Below are 20,547 nucleotides of genomic sequence, written 5' to 3' on the forward strand. Positions count from 1 at the left end.
GGAATGAATACAAAACACAGCTTGCCTATTCATGTACTCTAATTAGTGACCACTTTATATTATTGTGATCTGGAATGAATACAAAACACAGCTTGCCTATTCATGTACTCTAATTAGTGACCACTTTATATTATTGTGATCTGGAATGAATACAAAACACAGCTTGCCTATTCATGTACTCTAATTAGTGACCACTTTATATTATTGTGATCTGGAATGATGATAAATACAAAATACAGCTTGCCTATTCATGTTACCATACTCTAATTAGTGACCACTTTATATTATTGTGATCTGGAATGAATACAAAACACAGCTTGCCTATTCATGTTACCATACTCTAATTAGTGACCACTTTATATTATTGTGATCTGGAATGAATACAAAACACAGCTTGCCTATTCATGTACTCTAATTAGTGACCACTTTATATTATTGTGATCTGGAATGAATACAAAATACAGCTTGCCTATTCATGTTACCATACTCTAATTAGTGACCACTTTATTGTGATCTGGAATGAATACAAAACACAGCTTGCCTATTCATGTACTCTAATTAGTGACCACTTTATATTATTGTGATCTGGAATGAATACAAAACACAGCTTGCCTATTCATGTACTCTAATTAGTGACCACTTTATATTATTGTGATCTGGAATGAATACAAAACACAGCTTGCCTATTCATGTACTCTAATTAGTGACCACTTTATATTATTGTGATCTGGAATGATGATAAATACAAAATACAGCTTGCCTATTCATGTTACCATACTCTAATTAGTGACCACTTTATTGTGATCTGGAATGAATACAAAATACAGCTTGCCTATTCATGTTACCATACTCTAATTAGTGACCACTTTATATTATTGTGATCTGGAATGATGATAAATACAAAACACAGCTTGCTTATTTAGGTGACTCTGAATAATTAAACCATTTGTTGCGAAATGGATGAATTCAAAATATAGCTTCCCCATGTGGTCTTTAATTAGAATACTATTTGTTCATATAACATAATAAATGTATTGACAGACTCCACACTACATTGTTGTTTTTTGTATTTATTAGGTTTTAACGGTATTATGTTACAGTATATTGATTTTATGTGTATACAAGTGAAGAGATGGCGTGACAATCATTTCTAGGTTGGAGCAGCAACAAGACCTGCGGACCCCTGGCCAAGCTGCTGCCCTCCAACTGTACTTTCCAGCGGCTTAAAACCGAGTTCTTCTGTCGGAACGCCAAATGTTTGAAGTTTTGATTCATAAGTTCTTAGCAAATCGTTGTGAGCCTGAAAGAAGAAAAAATAGACAATTGAAAATAAGAATTTTATGACACAAAATGATGATTAAAAAAACGTATACGTACTAGTAATATGTAGTAGAGTTACGTACTGTTGTGGTTGTTTTAATAGTTCTTTAGTGGCAGGTCCAGGATTTTGAAATGGGGGTGGGGAGGAGCAGGCCTAAAAATTTGTGCTGAACATAACCTAATGTTTTAGGTTTAGGAGGAAAGGATGGCTGGACAACCCCACTTCTCCTCCCTAAAAAATCGGTCAAACTAGAGTAAATAGTATAACCTTTCTTTGTACTTTTTGCAAAACAGACATCGAGGTGACATTAAAAATTAATGATTACAAGGAAACATTTCGTTTTAAAAGTTTATTATTGCATCATTGGCAATCTGCCATAAACAGCCCACACAAAAAGTATATAGTTCAATTAAACTATTGTCCTACTGGTTAAACAAAGACAAGATAATATATAAAATAAGCCATACAATAGCAGCAGGTTAAGAGTAAGACAAAAAGAATGACACATTTTCTCAATGAATAGAAAATATATCATGAAAATTAAACATTATATCCACACAATGTCTCCCTCAAAATTTTATTTTTTTGAACAATTATTTGTTGAATATGCAATTTCACATTTTCACAGATTTCCTTATCTTCAACATTTCAAAATTAAGTTTTCAGTATCATTATCACCATTTAGAATTTCTTCTAAACTACTAAAGCTCTGTCTACAGTACACTATCAAACAAGTTTGAAAAAAAAGTGTGATGTGTCCAAATATGGTAGTGATATGACATCATCGTGTCTATATATGGGCAAATCACATAAAATGTGATAGTGCAGACAGAGCTTTAGCCTGTAAATTATATTTATGATTTGGTACCTTACTTAATTGTCAAAAATTGATTTCTAAATTGTGAGAATACTGAATGCAATAAGAGAAATGAAAAAATAACAACCCTAAAACAGTAGTACAAAATATCAGTAGGATGATGCAGGTTTTCCTCTCCATGGTCGGATTACATTGTTGAAAATTCCCCTTTGGAATACCTGATCTTATGCAAAGGGTATCCTGTGTCTACATAATCTCCTTAGTAAAAACAAGATTATAAGATAGATCTGTTAGATTATCAATGTAGTATGTTTAAATAAGGGTTTAACAAAATAAGTACACAGGTTGTGGTCCCATCATCAGACAAAATATTAGTGGCGTAACCCAGCTGGCCCTGGTTTAAACACCCTAAGTGGCCCTCCAACGCTAGAAGTCTTGAGCGTAGTAGGCCTTTTTTGATATATTTTAATGCCTATTTGTTCCTATGAGTTTCAGGGGCCTGCATAAGCTCCGGGGCCCGAAAGTCTATGCCATAGCCTTTATGTTGATTTTTACTAGTCTATTCAACGTTTTGATTTTTGTCTGTAATCAAGTATGAAACACCATTTGTGCCAAACTTTTTATCTTTCTTATAATCTCTCAGTGTTAATGGATAAATATCACTCCAAATAAGGCAAAGACCATGCCCCATCTCCTAGATTTCGGCAAATTCAATGATACTAAAGTTCATTTCATTATAAGGTTTACTATTTAAAATACGCATTTGCATATTGATGAGCAAATACAAAACAATTTCCAGTAACATTGATTTCAATAGATTGGTCTTAAGTATGTTCTCAGTTTTACTTTCATAGAACATTAATGTCATAAATTCATAACAAACAATTATCTAAAATGCATTGAACTTTGTAATGGAGACTAGTTTGATTTCGTCATTCTGCATTCATTACTCTCAGTTTCAAAAAAGAACTGGCAATAAAAAACGATAGTTTGGAGATTTGAACCAGCCTCTTTCTAATTACTACAGTTTTTTTAAGAGACAAGGCAGATCCTTTCAAATCAACTATTTCGGTTTTAAATTCTACAAAGGCTAGTGCCCTTTCTTAAATTGTGCATCTAATTGTTCTCCCCTAAAGTATTTTTATTCAGTACTGTAGGCCATCATAAACAAAGATTTTTAAAATTATTTTGCGATGGAACAAAACTTATGACTGGATTTGAACCCAAGACTCTAAGAACGGTAGCCAAATCAAGCTACAACTTCACTAATCATTTTCCCTTTTTCATGGATTTTATTCAAACATACTACATATAGGCCTCATGCCTTATATTCAACAAAAGTAAAAACTAGTTAATTTCTACATATAGTTTTGTCTTTTTTCGTGAGCCAAAAACAAAATATTTGTGACCTCTTTTATAAAATTGTTATTGTTCATTGAACTTTAAATGGAAATGTACAATAAAACTTTGCGATATATTTGCTTCTGAGAATTCTAAAAAAAGGGCAAATTAACATAAAATTAACTTCATCTTCAATTAACCTTAAATGACAAACTTTACATAAACGTTCTTGGAGTGGAACTTCGTTCCGTCTACCTTTTTCTATTTCAAGGTCTCTCAAACTCCTAAACAAAATTTTATATTATGTATTTCTTTAAGAAGCTGATGATGAACAAGTTGCTAATAGAGAAAGCACATGCATTTGCACGTAAGCCATCCTGAATTACATTAACATGAGGCAGAATGACTCACTGATAGGAGTCAACAACCTACTGCGTAATAAAAACATAGAGCAACGTGAAGTTATTATGCTCCTGTTATTTTTTATTATGTTATTTTTAAATGTCAATCTTTTTATCAAGTTACAACACTGATAGATTTGCAATTTTTTATAATCACTATAGTTATTCGTGCTGCCATGGTAACAAGTCATCATCATTGTAAGAGTCATAATTAACTATATTAACTGTATATTATATTAATTAATATTCTGTAAAATATTATAATATTTAAAAAAAATAATTCTTTTAATATTTTTTCGCTCAAAGAACTACTAATTTTAATTATGCAATTACAATACAGTAATATGATTAATTATAATAATAATAAAGCATTTTTTATGGAAAATGCAAAAGATAATGTTGCACAGCTCCTCAAAAACATAAATCTGAGATTGTAATGAGAAACCCAACTAGATAGTATCATTACATCCAATTCTGATGACAACCCTGGATACAGTTATTGCCTCGGTTATCCACATTACACAAACAATAAAAAGCGTTTAATGCGAACAAGCCTCTCAATTGACGTAATCAGCTGCTTTAAGTCGAATACGCCGCATAAATTCAACGAAACATTCTGCTGTTATGTTTAAAACATTATTATCTGTAATTTCTTGATAGACTGTTGCATAACATTTTTAGATGAATAGAGATTTAGGTTGATGCATGTTTAAAGGGCAAAGGTTTGTTTAAACTTATGTAATCAAGACAAATGGAAAATCAATACATGTTTAGATTAAATTTAGATCTGAATATGAGAAATTAAATAAATCATTAAAGTAGAAAGGAGACACCTTCTGTCCCCTTCATTTCATTTTCATTTCATTTATTTATTCAACACAATCAGTCAAGGAGTTGCGATGGCAAAAATGCGCCATAACACAAGAGTGTTCGCAGTCCCTACAACAAACTACAAAATACAATAGGGGTAATAATAGGGATGTACTTGTCCCCAAAATAGAGGTTCTGTATCTGGATATATTATATATCTTATATACAACTATTTCAATGCTAAAAAAAAAGCACAGAAATAAATTAAGTGAAGTTGTTTGTTCTGATATTTTTACTCTCCAATAATATAAACATGTCAAAGGTCAAGTAATATATACACATCTCCCAGGGTAATGAACTATTTATAAAAGTTAATATTATTATCAACACTTACTCAATTGTAAACATATCTACTGCTTATTACAAACAATTTATATTCAATGTCAAAGGTTATATACAAATCAAACTTGGGGCAATGCCCCTAGTAAAGAGATTGATAGCCCAGAGCTAACATGATGTTAACGAACATCAAATATAGTGTCAGAGATATATATTACATAGTTTTGTGTGTATTAAGGTATGACTTTATGACTCTTTTAACATGACTTGTACAGAATGAATCAACGTTTCACAGAATTCAACGGAAAATGGGACAACCAACGTTCAATAACATTGAATATGAGATTGATGAGCAATTACTTGGGAAGACTAAATGGCAACGATTTAAATGCCGGGAGGCTAAATGTCCCGAAAAATTAAAAAGCATGTTTTTTGGAAGCCTGTCAACATTGATATATTTCTATATTCGTGATGAACAGGAACTCTTTAAGATCTCATGAATATTTTGTCTGTGAAGTCAGTGACATTTCTACATATAGTGAGAAGCACATTGTTGTATATATTTGTGTACGTGAACGTGACTGAACAACACATTCATCGTAATCTATTGGTTTAATTGTAAAATAAAATCATCTAAATACTTGGAAAATAGACGAACTATTTAATATACCATTAACACATCCTGTTAAATACAAATTGAATTTTTTGTAAACAACTTTAAAGAATTAAAAACCTATGTAGCTACTTCCTACACTTTCTCCTCACCCTATACATTCCAACTTCTTTTAATCATGACCTCCCACTTGTTTTCCCCACCCTACACTCCACTCACTTTTAGTTTTAATCATGACCTCCCACTCCTTCTCATCACTCTACACTCCACTCTCTTTAAATCATGACCTCCCACTTCTTCTCCTCACCCTACACTCCACTCTCTTTTAATCATGACCTCCCACTTCTTCTCCTCACCCTACACTCCACCCTCTTTTAATCATGACCTCCCACTCCTTCTCCATCACTCTACACTCCACTCTCTTTAAATCATGACCTCCCACTCCTTCTCCTCACCCTACACTCCACTCTCTTTTAATCATGACCTCCCACTCCTTCTCCTCACCCTACACTCCACTCTCTTTTAATCATGACCTCCCACTCCTTCTCCTCACCCTACACTCCACCCTCTTTTAATCATGACCTCCCACTCCTTCTCCTCACCCTACACTCCACTCTTTTTTAATCATGACCTCCCACTCCTTCTCTTCACCCTACACTCCACTCTCTTTGAATCCTGACCTCCCACTCCTTCTCCTCACCCTACACTCCACTCTCTTTTAATCATGACCTCCCACTCCTTCTCCTCACCCTACACTCCACCCTCTTTTAATCATGACCTCCCACTCCTTCTCCTCACCCTACACTCCACTCTCTTTTAATCATGACCTCCCACTCCTTCTCCTCACCCTACACTCCACTCTCTTTTAATCATGACCTCCCACTCCTTCTCCTCACCCTACACTCCACTCTCTTTTAATCATGACCTCCCACTCCTTCTTCTCACCCTACACTCCACTCTCTTTTAATCATGACCTCCCACTCCTTCTCATCCTACACTCCACTTTTTTTTAATCATGACCTCCCACTCCTTCTCCCCACCCTACACTCCACCCTCTTTTAATCATGACCTTCCACTCCTTCTCCTCACCCTATACTCCACTCTCTTTTAATCATGACCTCCCACTCCTTCTCCTCACCCTACACTCCACTCTCTTTTAATCATGACCTCCCACTCCTTCTCCTCACCCTACACTCCACTCTCTTTTAATCATAACCTCCCACTCCTTCTCCTCACCCTACACTCCACTCTCTTTTAATCATGACCTCCCACTCCTTTCCTCACCCTACACTCCACTCTCTTTTAATCATGACCTCCCACTCCTTCTCCTCTCCCTACACTCCACTCTCTTTTAATCATGACCTCCCACTCCTTCTCCCCACCCTACACTCCACTCTCTTTTAATCATGGCCTCCCACTCCTTTCCTAACCCTACACTCCACTCTCTTTTAATCATGACCTCCCACTCCTTCTCCTCACCCTACACTCCACTCTCTTTTAATCATGACCTCCTATTACATCATTATGTAAAAGTGAGTGCCCTGAGGGATAGATATTCTATAATGATACATACAACATCATCATAGAAGGGATGAACTTTAAAATTTATAAGGAAATCCGATTAACGTATTTTTCTAGGAATGTGTGCTACAACCACAAACGGACATGCAGTGCAGTGGCCTTGCTCTATGGCACGATTTATAACAATTTTTTTTATTTTTTATTTTTAGTAAAGATGGTCAGGAATATGACTTACCTTACAAACTCGAGCAAGTTCATACTGAAGATCCTTAATTGCACTATTCTTGGAGTCAAGAACATCCTAGAAAATTGTAAAAAATTAACAAATTACATACACAATCTGGGGTTTTTTAAACCACTTTCGTGTGGGATCTTTCTGTTTTTTTAAACCACTTTTGTGTGGGATCTTTCTGTTTTTTAAACCACTTTTGTGTGGGATCTTTCTGTTTTTTAAACCACTTTTGTGTGGGATCTTTCTATATTTGGATAATTATAATAGCTTTGGTTTTGGGATGGTAGAAAAAGGAGATGGTAATTAAAACAGACCAGGATGTAAACAGAACAAAGAAAACAATATTAAAACGTGTATGTTAATGGATTAATGAAAATGTGTATGTGTAGAAAGATGTGTACAAAATTAGTAATGTATATAAAAATAAAAGTGGGATGAACCCATAAACAAACAAAAAACAGATCGTGATACAATGGTTTTGGAACTTTTCATTCTGTCATTATGGTCTTTTTCGTCTAGTACCTTCCCATAACCTTGCAAATGTTCAGAAAAGACGTTTAGCTGTTTTTTTTATGATTGCATAAAATGTGAAAACTCTTTTAAAGAAATACAACAAATTAACACAATACTGTAGGTCTTTAACCTGTGACTACAACTATTAGTTTATATAATTACATTCAACTCTCTCAATACTGGATGGACTCTCTGAAAATCAGAAACTCTTCCAAAACAAGACTTTTCACGAGGTCCAAAAGGTCCCAAATACCTTTTTACTATTAAAAACAAATTCCAAATACCAGACTTTCCGGGGAAAACCAGACATATTAGGTTAGCCCAAAGGTGTCCGGTATTGGTTTGGAGAGTTTACTGTATAACCAAAGCTACCAAGAAAACAACGATTTATTTGTTTCTTCTATGAATGATGTCACTGTGTTAATGCACTTTGCAGTTAATAGAGCTAACAGCATTGGAGGCAACAACCTTTCAAGAGGATTAGCCAAGCTCCAGGGAAGCCTAATTGTATTATGTGTGTTTTATATCAATGTTGTATGTAAATTAAATAAATAAATCAATAATGTTGGGGAAGGAACAACATCAACATGAACTTCAACTACAGAGGGCAGAAATAACAAAAACATACTTTAAACAGGACATGTTGTTGAGTACAGATCTTGTTTACAGTATGACAGAGTATAGTTCCAGAGGGGCTCACACAGTGGGGCATTTCCCTTCATATTAAGTATTTTACTTAACTTAGATAGGAGGATTCCCTTAGCCTAAGTGGTGAATACGGCCACTGATATATATGAAATTTGGTGAAAATTAGGGGGTAAGAATATACGGATATATATTACATTAACAGTGGATTTATGCTCATTCTTCATATATGGTATATAAAGCAAAATGTACCTCTAGTTTTCTTGTGACTACAGTCAGAGCAGTTGGGTCAAGATTGGACGCTGAGAGCACCTCGTTCAATTGTGCTTCTTTCTTCTCTAGGGTGTCCGCAAGAGCTCCAAGCTTCTTCTCCAGAAGCAGGTTCTTAAAGTTGCTCTTTTGTTGGACTTCATGGATAGCTTTGACAAATTTACGATAGAGTTCATCTCTTTCATTTTCCATCTGAAAATCACCAATATATTTTATAATACAAATTTGGAAATTGTGGAACAGTAAACTTACGGTATTTGAAAAATAAGATTTTCTTTTTTGAAAGAGCTATTTAAAAACGGAGAGTGCTTACTCGAACGTTTCGATCTCTTTAAGAGATCTTTATCAACTGACTCTTTCAAAAAAGAAAATCTTATCTTTAATAAACATAGAAACTAAATGAAATTCTTTGATGATTTACAGTATTTGATTACTGGTGAAAATGAATAATGGTAATGCACTGAACAATAATAACAGCAATGAAAATAATATTAAATTAGATATAATTACCTTTTCAAATCGTTGTTCAAGTACCTCGTGTTCCCACTGTAAATCTTTAAACTCTTGGTCCATAACTTTCAACCTGGCCTTAGCACTCTACAAATATTAGATAAATAAAATATTTATCTCTAATACAAAAACATGCAGAAACTAAAATGGGGGGAGGGGTAACCAGTCTGAGGAGATCCATCCATAAAATTTAGCAAAAACAATTCAAAAGATAAAACACATTGGTAAAGTTCAGCTATTATTTTCACAATTGTTAGGCACTTTATACTATACTGCTCTAAAGAACCCGGTCTTAAAGGCAAATCGAATCGAATGTCAATATTTCTTTTTCACAACGCTCCACGCAGCTATGCGCCAATCCATATGTGCTTAGACACATGAAAACAAACCATTGACGTTCAATTTACAGTGTAAACCTGTCCTGCTAACTCCAAGTTTTCCAATATATTTCTAAAACTAAATATTGTTTTGTTTATGACAACCAACTGGATCATTCTATAAGTGCTTACAGCAAGTGATGCCTTGTCTTTTTCATAATTTGCCAGTTGTCTTTGTAATTCTGCCACCTCTTCTCTTGCTTTCTCTAGTGGTTCTTTCAACCTCTTGTTCTCCAGTTGGATTTCATTCATCTGTTTTTCCATTCTTTCTTCCTTCTTCTTCATCTCTTCCACTTGTTCCTAGAAAAACGGAATTCAAAATAGGATCATTAAAAGTATCGAAATAAATATTTATTATTAGCCATGATAATGGTGGTCATGACTACACATATCAGCTTCACATTCCTCTCAAATACAATACTAAATCAGTGTTCTATCACTTCCTCTTCCATACTTCATTGTTGAAGGTTACTGCTCCACTGGCTCTAGCTTTTGCAATTTTCATGCACAGTGTATACACAGTGCATACACAGTTTCATGTGCCCATATTTGGACATAATCACTATCATATTTGGGCACATCACACTAGTGATAGTGTAGACAGAGCTTTAGAAAATTTACTTCTTGTGGAATTTTACCACATTTACATTTACCACTACATTACAATTAATCAAAGATTGCAATCCTCACAGTCCTGACGTTGTGATAAATCTCTGTCTACACTATCAAACTAGTGTGATGTTCCTAAATATGGTAGTGATGTGCCTAAATATGGTAGTGATGTGCCCAGATATGGTAGTGATAAGACATCATCATGTCCATACATGGGCACATCACATTTTTTGTCACATAAAGTGTGATAGTGTAGACAGAGCTTTATACGTAGATATGATGCTTAGAGCATGGAAGAGAACATATTTTGAAGACTCATTTACCTTTAGTGAGTTAATCAGTGCCAAATTATTCAAGGTGATGTCATTGTAATAGTTCTTAATGTCACTAAACGCTTTTTCGTGATTCTTCATCAAGGTATTGATTTGCCCGTTTTTACGTTCTTCAATCTCATGAATTTCTGTTTTCCGCCTCAATTCTAGTTCATCTCTTAGCATGCGCATTTTCTTCTCATATTTTGCTTCGATTTCTGTGAAAGATAAATGTTTGCCATTTTAAACAAGATGACAAAATAAGCTTGCAGATGTTAGGCCAAACTAGTTTGACAGGCAATCATATCACAGTCTCTGTAGTCATGTGATCCTTCAGTATTTTTAAAATATTTCTCGAAACAATGGCAAACTCAGAGTTTGCAAACAGATGCTTGTTAAGTTTAAACAGACTAAAGCTCTGTCTAGTTTGATAGTGTATACAGAGCTTTAAAAGTCAATGTTACCTTTTGCTTCTCTTTCAAATTCATCACGTAGAAATGAGACTTGCTCGTCATGTTTCTATAAACAAATATAAATAAAACAATGATTTATTTGCTATAATCGTGAAGGAAGAAAACTGCTAAAAGTGGCTGATATGAATTGGGTAGACTTCAGATTTTAAACTATGTACACTTATATACTGACCTTCACTAATAGTACCGAGTAACTAACATAAGCAAGTTAGACAAGGGAAATTGTAAATAATTATTTAGCTTTTTTTATTTTGTATCTCTATTAAGATCCAGCCACTGTTATTTTGTCAGTAATTTTTCTTTGGATATATATATACTAGAGTATATTAATTTGAAACAATAGGACATCTGCATATCAAGCAGAAGGTTTCTCATTCTCTCAGATTTCCTTACTTATCGTTTCAAATTAATTAAATGTCAGTATATCACTGGGCAGTTTAGAATTAATGTTCTTTGTTTATATACTACAGTATATATTTTTTTAAATCACAATTTTGCAGGACTAAAATGGAAGCCTTTACTACTTTTCCCATGATCGATATGAAATTTTTTTGTCCTCTATTTCTTCATGTAGTTTTTGCTTTTTACTGTACAAAATAATCTATCAAGATCAATAATTTAAAAAAAATTAAAAACCAACATACAATTTTAAGATTTTTGATAATATCCTCATGCGCAAGTTCTTGATCTTTGAGGGACACCTTCAATCCACGTTTGTCCTTTCGTAAATCTGATTCCTGCCCTCTATGGTCATCCTGCGCCAATTTGATGGCAACTGCACTTTCTGCTTTCAGCTCCGAGATATTATTTTGGTGTTCGTATAAGAGATGCTTAACCTTCTGTTTATAAACCTAGGTTAACAAGAAAACGTTGAATTTAAATTCTATAATTTGGTTTATTTATTTGTTTGTTTGTTCATTAAAATGTTACCAATTTTATAAAAGTCGCTGCAATCCACATTTATATATACTTAATGATTTATAAAGAAATATATGTAATATTTGTGGAAAATCAATAACAACAAACTATGTGCTGTTTTTTAATTACTAGCAGAGCGATCGGAGCTATTTGAGAATTTTGATATTTGATCTTGACCTTTGACAACTTAACGAATGCAAACTCATTCTTTCTTATACGAAGTTGCACCCACCCACCAAGTTTTAAGTCCATGCGACACCTAGTCTATGAATAAAGCCGGAGAGACATGAAGAGATTTGGTGAATTATTGTAAGATTCATTCTATTTTTCTTCACCTTTATTTCTACTTGATGTCTTTCTTCAGCATCTTCCATCTCCCTGTCTTTGTTGCGTAGCTCTGCTTTTGCTTCCTCTTGTTGCCGTTTTGTAATTTCCCAAAACGTGTTCACTTTATCTCGTTCCAGTTGAAAGTAGTTCCTTTCCTCTCTTTCTCTGTCTAATTCTTCACGTAATCGTCCAATATGTTCTTCCAACTACAATAATAAAGTGAAATGAAAAAGTGATATTATATTGTAAGTATTATATTGTAAGTGAGATATATATTGTAAGTATATTGTAAGTAGGCCTATTATTGTGAGATATTGTAAGTATTATTGTGAGATATTGTAAGTATTATTGTTCGATATATATTGTAATTATTATTGTAAGTGAGATATATATTGTAAGTATTATTGTAAGTGAGATATATATTGTAAGTATTATTATAAGTGAGATATATATTGTAAGTATTATTGTAAGTGAGATATATATTGTAATTATTATTGTAAGTGAGATATATATTGTAAGTATTATTGTAAGTGAGATATATATTGTAAGTATTATTGTAAGTGAGATATATATTGTAAGTATTATTGTAAGTGAGATATATATTGTAAGTATTATTGTAAGTGAGATATATATTGTAAGTATTATTGTGACATATTGTAAGTATTATTGTGCGATATATATTGAATGTAAGTATTATTGTAAGTGAGATATATATTGTAAGTATTATTGTATTGTGAGATATATATTGTAAGTATTATTGTAAGTGATATATAGATTGTAAGTATTATTGTGAGATATTGTAAGTATTATTGTAAGTGAAATATTGTAAGTATTATTAATTGTAACTGAAATATATATTGTTACTGTAAGTATTATTGTAAGTGAGATATATATTGTAAGTGTTTTATTGTAAGTGAGATATATATTGTAAGCATTATTGTGAAATATTGTAAGTATTATTGTGAAATATATATTGTAAGTATTATTGTAAGTGAAATATTGTATATAATATTAATTGTAAGTGAAATAGATATTGTTACTGTATTAATTATTGTATTGTGAGATATATATTGTAAGTATTTTATTGTAAGTGAGATATATATTCTAAGTATTATATAATTATATTCTTTTCTAGTTACCAAGCATTATTACTTTATTTTACAGTTAATGATATCCCATAATTTACTAACCTGTTCTTTTGACATTTCCTCTGTTGACATGCCATCAATGACAGTTGGTGTTTTGGATTTTGCAGACTTCTTCTTCTTTCCTCCTTTCTTCCCTTTCCCACTCTTCTTTTTTGGTGGCTGATAATAAAAATAAGAATATGTAAAGATTTAGCATAGGCTATAGCCACTAGTCTATATAGTATAGGCCTAGATCTAATTAAAACTCAATCAAACTGAAGATGGTCATGGATTTTTACTTACTTTAGGCCTATTTTTAATTTTAGTCTTGTGGTTACTTATTAAATTAAATAATATATTACTTATTTAGGCTACTAGGGCCTAGTCTAGGCTAGACATAGCCTCCTAGCTAGCGTGGCCTCGCCTTATAGCCTACTAGCTAGCCTAGGCTAGATAGTAGACTACTAGCTAGGGGCCTGGTAGGATAATACCTTACTATGCTACCCTACTATAGCTAAGCCTCCTCTCTCTAGGTAGCCTAAAAAGCTTAGCAAGAGGCTAGCCTAGCCGCTAGGCCTCTAGGCCTAGCCTAGGTAGCTAGGCCTAGCAGCAGACTGAGGTAGGCCTATTAATTAAAAAATGACTCATCAAAATAAATTAGGGAGGCCTAAAAATATTGAAACTGATAGTCCTTATAAAATATGCATTTTGTACTTACCATTTTGTGTTTGAAATAAAATAATTACTCTTATTCTAGGCCAAATTAATTCTGGAATGTAGGCTTACAATGTGCAACGAATCGACCGCTGTGGTGTTGTTTTTTGGCATGACAACCAGTGTTTTTTCCGACCACCACACACCACCACCACCAGCGATCGACTGGTGGCGCTGTGCATAAAATTGAAGCAGAGCCATATATATGGCTCTAATAATTGAAGTTATCACGGCGACCATAGAGAGACAGAAATTGCCGCATTGAAAAAAGCTTTGAACAATCAACACGTTTTTTAAAAAAAAGCAAAATATTAATGAAGAAATGCAAATTTAAAATGACTAATATTATTAGTTGAATTGAGTACAGTTTCCCGTATCACTATCAATAACACTTTAATGTCGGTACTGTTTTTTTTTAAACAATATTTTAATGAGGGTGATATACAGTAGGCCTACTATATATAATGTTACCTTTTTATATTTTAAAAGTTGTATAAGTTAATTTAAAGATTTATGGTTTACCAATGTAAAGGTGTAGATTCATAAATTACTTTATCATTATTACATGACACACACTGCCCAATATACAATATATTGATTGAACACCTTTATTTCTGATATTGTTGAGTGTCATTGGTTAATGTAAACAGTACAGTTACAATTTACAGATAGATACTATTGGAATGTACAAAAGAATAATTTTTAATTGATAATTTACGGATAGGCATGAGTTACCTTAGGTATTGACCATTTATTCTGAATATTATTAATAAATTAATATGAATGAGTGATTTTTTTTTATATTGAAAAGCTACTTATATTTTTTTTTTCTAATTTATAAAACATGTAATATACAGTAGTTGCATTGTGGTGTTAATATTCTAGATCATTTGGTGTACCAAGTCCAAACTAAGGGTAACTCCCCTTTTCACAAGATATAACAGCTCTCAAAGATTATAAAAAACGAAAACGCGTTTCATGTTTACTGTGTACAGGAATTATCTGTACGTCTTCATTGCAATAAAACGCGTCATGAGCAATGTCAACGGCAAATACTCTGTAACTCATAAAAATTGGAATTTCCATAGTCTATATAAATCGTCAATCGCAGATAAATCGTCAATATATTGGAGGTAAAAATACGATTGCTGGGCACCTATCAATTGTATGACGAGTATTTAAACGTATGGCTTGACCCGGAACACATACACTGACAGTTTAGGTAAGCTTAGCCTTAGGTTTTGTGGTTCCAATTAGGAGGAAAATATGTTTAAAAGCTAGGCCTATCTTACTTGCCTAGCCCTAGGCTACTTACTAGGCCTTTGGTAGCCTAGTTCTCCCTAGTAGGTAGGCCTTTAGGCCTGATCATATCTGGCAGGCCTGGGCTAGGCGGGCCAACTACGAAACCCTATTATAAGGGCTATCATAGGTTTAATATTATTATTATCTACCAGACTTGTATAATATAGGCCTAGGTTATTGGTATTACTAGACTTATAGTTTATTATTAAAATATTATTATTAAAAATAGTTGATTTGTTATTTTATTTTCTTTTCAATACAGATAGGTATGAAAATAATTTGAGTGTATAATATTCACTACTAGGCCTCTAAAACATTTTGTTTCAAAATATTTAAACATTTAGTAACGCTGTACTGTACTTAAAATATGAAAATGATTGATAATAAAATAAATCATGTACAGAAAAAACAACATAAAATGATAAAATAAGCCTCCCCTTTCGTTTAATATCACAAAAGATATTACTCAAAAAATTATCAAAAAACAAAAATGTGTTTCATTGTGTTGCTGTGTATACTTTATTAATTTGACTTTGGCCTAGGCCTAAGTTAAAAAGCAAACATTTACTTTGAAAGTTACTGACAAAATGTAGTAATTAATCACATCTGACCTGCAGGGAAGTATCCCTACCTGATCTGACCTTCTGAGACAGGTGTTTCAATGGCTGCTTTTTAACATATTTTTTGTTTTATTGATAGACAAAATAGATACAATGGAATCTAGGGAACACTTAATGAATGAATACCTGGAATGTAAAACCACCGAAGAAACCAGTGACAAATTAAAGCCGCTTGAAAGGGCAGCTAAAAAAAACCAGCTTGAAGAGGCAGCTACAACGGCCAAACATCTTTACTATGTTGACTTTAAACTTACAAAATCAGGAAATTTGAGAAAGGCTCTTGAGAAAGTTGAACAATTGGCTCTGAATTTGTACAGAACTCCATGGAAAAGAGAGTTGTACACTTTGAAGGTACAAATTAAGGGCTGAGAATACAGTATTCACATATATTATTATATAAATTCAAAATTGCCTGACCAGCCATGTGGTCTTCTCAAAAACTAATAATGAGCACATACTGTATGCTGTGTGATTTAGTTCAAAATTATTATTAATTAAGGAAAGCCATGATATTTAATTAAAAACAGTTTGTCCCATGACAAGTCATTTAATAACACCATATGTAATTGGTTATGAAAAATATCTTCAATACTACTACATAACAATCTGTTAGCAGTTTTGTGCTTGCATATTTGTTAACTAATGTAATTCATGATATATCATGGCTTGATTACTGTCAATTATATATATATATATATAAACACAGTAGGCAAAGAACATTAATTCTAAACCGCCCGGTGATATACTGAAATTTAATTAATTAATTTGAAACGATAAAGATGAGGAAATCTGTGAGAATGAGAAAAAGTCGCCCCAACCGAGATATATATATATATATATATATATATATTCATTGCCTAATGTGTTTATATATATATTTGTCATTTTTTTCAGTAATTTGCCTTTGGATTTATATATATATATATAAGGCAATGAACATTAATTCTAAACCTCCCGGTGATATACTGAAATTTAATTAATTAATTTGAAACGATAAAGATGAGGAAATCTGTGAGAATGAGAAAAAGTCGCCCCAACCGAGACTCGAACTCGTACTGCCTGCTTGATATGCAAATGTCTTAACCATTAGACCACTGGGGCTTTCATGGTATTGTTCAAACTCGATTGGATAGCGACTCTTTAACATTCTCGGCGTGGTACGGCGGAACAGCACTAGTCCTCAGTTGTACGCACGCGCACCAGAGATCAAATTGATACGCCCTCATCTTTTAGTATATTTATTCACGAGGCGGGATCTCCGAAGAGATACTTTTATATATATAAACTCATCAGGCAATGAACATTAATTCTAAACCACCCGGTGATATACTGAAATTTAATTAATTAATTTGAAACGATAATATATATTTTATATATTCACAATCTTATTTATCAATTTAAAAACCCAAACTTTGTTTCTTGTTTACTATAGGAGTATGGAGCACTTATTCAGAATTACCTTAAGCCGGTCTTGTCTAATTATGAAGATTTATTGAAGGTGTTAGGATATGAGAAACAGGGCCATTTCTATGTATTGAATATTCAAAAGGAAATGGAAAAAGAGAACTTTTTGGGTAATGTGAAGGACTACTTCAAAGAGATATTTAAAGATAAAATTTTAAAAGTGGCAATTGATTTATACATATTACAGGCTAGAGAACCGCCCAAAGAAGTTGTAGAATTCAGTGTGAAAAGTTCTAAAATCAGTCAAGAAGACGACTTGTATGGAAAAGGTAAAGGTACAGATTCGCGACCTAATACTGATTACAACAGTGCTTCTTCTAACAGGCGTCAAGAAGACAACTTGTATAGAGAAGGTAAAGGTACAGATTCACGACCTAATACTGATTACAACAGTGCTTCTTCTAACAGGCGTCAAGAAGACAACTTGTATGGAAAAAGTAAAGGTACAGATTCACGACCTAATACTGATTACAACAGTAGTCCTTCTAACATCCGTCAAGAAAAAAACTTGTATGGAAAAGGTAAAGATGCAGATGACCATATTTTTTATAGCACTAGTAGGAGTGACGGTAATGTTTCAAAAGTAAGTAAGTTTAATGATGAGAAAAAAGAAATGAGTGGCAATTTACAAAATGAATCAAAGTTGTTAAAGAGAGAATATGACATAATAACGAAAGATAATTTTAATGTAAATAAAAATATTGAAAATGTAATTAATCATGATCAGAATATGCCTCAAAATCATCACTTTAATAATGATGATGTCACTCGATTGAAGACTTCAAAAAAAGAAAACAAATCTCATAAAGAATCGGATATACAGAGCAGTCAACCTGGAGATATGCAGAATATTCAACAAATAAATACACAATTACTGCAGAAAGACCCCTTGAAAACGCTTAGTAATGAAAATCTTCATAATCCGAATAATCCATCAAAAGGGACAGAGCCGTTGCCTCCAAAGCTTGATAATCAAATAGAGAAGACACAGTGTCATAACAATGATGATAAAATGAATGATTATGCAGTGAAGAAAGTCCTCGATAAGATTGGTAAGCAAGGTTCAGTAGAAGATAATTTGAACAAAGTTGACAGAAAATTGGGATCGGAGAAGCGGATACACGGGGAAGATTCACGAATGAAACATTGGCAACGTGATAATGAAAAAATCTCTTCCTCAAAGACAGAAACAAAGAGTTTTACAAAAACTGAAAGTCTTGATAAAAAACAAATTAACAATAGGCCTACGAGAGTTTCAACATTGCAGGTTGATCTTAAAAAAGGAAATACCGTTGAACGGAAGAAAGGCAATTCTAGTTTTTTTAATGACGAACCCGGGGGAGGAAGCCCACTTCAAAAAGGAACATTCAGTCCGTTAACTCGCAGTCAGGTTGAAGAAAAATCACCTAGTGACTACACCAATAACCGTAAAGTGTATAGAACAGCACCAACAGTAGGTGGCAGCTCTGGGTGTATACCGGTTGGAGTCGAGCCGCATAAAGAATCGAGTGAATCAAGAACCAAAAAGGATTATCCTGCAAGAACACGGCGTACAGAGTCAAACAATTCAAGAACAGATAACCAGCGTCTAAATGAATGTCCACATTGCCGCAATCCTGGATACCAATATGAGTGCACTGTATGTTGTAACGTAATGGCGATTTGCGACTCCTGTGTACGAAAAAAGATATTTAAATGCCCAAAAGGAAATAGTGCCAATTGTTATCATTCGTTGGAAAAATTAGGCAGTTGGGTATAATTTAAGTACAGTATTTTTATTTGGAAGGACGAAAATAAACATTGTTTGAGAAATGATGCTGAAACAATGATAATGTATTATAGATGAGATATTATAGTGAACTATAATATCTATGATTATAATGTCAAATAAGAGTATATAGAAGATGATTGAATCAGGGGAGTATTTTACCTTTCATTTTGCTCCTTTTTTTACAAGGAAGACAAGTGCTCTTAATTTAGAGAAACAAATCATAAATTGCTACCAGACGGCACTTGCTTCTCATCATAAACAAGAATTTAAGAAATGTATGATTATGTATAATAATTGGCATACTTTTTTGGTTGCAATTTTTCCCGTCTAATCATCATTTAACAGTCAGATCATTGGGTTACTACTAGATCCGCTGTATGTTATAATAATTTAATCGTTAACCTTTGAGGGACGGTATGCATTATCTATATTGTTGTGAGCGCCCGTCCATATATTTCGGTCAAGAAAAGGTTCACTAGACCAGGAAAAACTAACTTTAATAATAAAAAACGTAGGCCTAATATATATATATAAATATATATAACAAATCTACAAAAACGATGGTATAGTTAGTGAAAATAAAGTAGTTGCTTATTTTAAGCTTATTTGAAAAAAATTCTTTGTTTCTATGTCGTTATTGGTGCTCAATAAAAGAATATCGTCCCGGATTCGAGCAGGGAGGTACCGTATAAAAAATGGGTTAATTTTCGCGCCGCGGCTTTAGCCAGCTATATTCCCAGAGGACGACTCATTCAAAAGCTATAGTTCTAGAGGCTGACAGTTTGGAATTTTGTAAACTCGGACGGGTCATGCTCAAATTACAAACCCCAAGGCACGTCTGAGAGAAGAGAGTCTATGAAAACATTTGCTGATATAAATACAGTATTATTGAGATGCATGTAGACGGTAATAATTTTTGTCGATCCATTTTTTGGTTAAGTGAATAACTATTATGTGACATTAAAGTGACAAATTCAAAAGCAAATTTGAGACATTATATCTTTAAAACTGTTACGTCAACAAGCGAGCGGCGTTTTTTGTAAGAAATATTTCTTGTTTATTTTATTTCAATTTATTTTGTTGCTCGTAAAAGTTATATTGACCTACTGTACATTATTGTACTCTTCGCTAGGTTGCTTGCAACAATGCTGATATTGATAGAACAGCGTAACAAACTATAAATTCACGTCTGGTTGAA

The 20,547-nt window shown here is 33.1% G+C and overlaps 2 protein-coding genes across 2 annotated transcripts; one reads left to right on the plus strand and one right to left on the minus strand.

The window, feature by feature from the left end:
• Nucleotides 1-1,050: 1,050 nt before the first annotated feature.
• On the minus strand, nt 1,051-14,338 carry LOC144850915 (dynein regulatory complex subunit 4-like). Its single transcript, XM_078708430.1, has 11 exons — nt 14,197-14,338; nt 13,542-13,658; nt 12,360-12,557; nt 11,751-11,957; nt 11,098-11,152; nt 10,646-10,851; nt 9,843-10,010; nt 9,334-9,420; nt 8,806-9,015; nt 7,399-7,464; nt 1,051-1,300 (listed from the first exon to the last, which is right to left on the minus strand). Exons 1-11 carry the CDS (start codon nt 14,197-14,199, stop codon nt 1,151-1,153), a joined length of 1,467 nt encoding a protein of 488 aa, XP_078564556.1. The 5' UTR covers nt 14,200-14,338; the 3' UTR covers nt 1,051-1,150.
• Nucleotides 14,339-15,284: 946 nt separating this feature from the next.
• LOC144849884 (uncharacterized) lies at nt 15,285-20,025 on the plus strand. The gene is made up of 3 exons (XM_078706984.1): nt 15,285-15,414; nt 16,194-16,465; nt 17,547-20,025. The coding sequence occupies exons 2-3, from the start codon at nt 16,208-16,210 to the stop codon at nt 19,335-19,337; spliced, it is 2,049 nt and encodes a 682-aa protein (XP_078563110.1). The 5' UTR covers nt 15,285-15,414; nt 16,194-16,207; the 3' UTR covers nt 19,338-20,025.
• The last annotated feature ends 522 nt before the right edge of the window (nt 20,026-20,547 follow it).

The sequence above is a fragment of the Antedon bifida genome, chromosome 8 (genome assembly GCF_963402885.1).
Source record: "Antedon bifida chromosome 8, ecAntBifi1.1, whole genome shotgun sequence".
NCBI lineage: Eukaryota > Metazoa > Echinodermata > Crinoidea > Comatulida > Antedonidae > Antedon > Antedon bifida.

Coding starts and splice junctions, on each gene's coding strand:
- LOC144850915 (XM_078708430.1), bottom strand. Junction 9,421..9,842: donor AAGACAAGGCATCACTTGCT/GTAAGCACTTAT, acceptor TAATATTTGTAG/AGTGCTAAGGCCAGGTTGAA. Junction 7,465..8,805: donor TAGTCACAAGAAAACTAGAG/GTACATTTTGCT, acceptor ACAATTTTCTAG/GATGTTCTTGACTCCAAGAA.
- LOC144849884 (XM_078706984.1), top strand. CDS start 16,208: ATGGAATCTAGGGAACACTTAATGAATGAATACCTGGAATGTAAAACC. Junction 16,466..17,546: donor GAGAGTTGTACACTTTGAAG/GTACAAATTAAG, acceptor TGTTTACTATAG/GAGTATGGAGCACTTATTCA.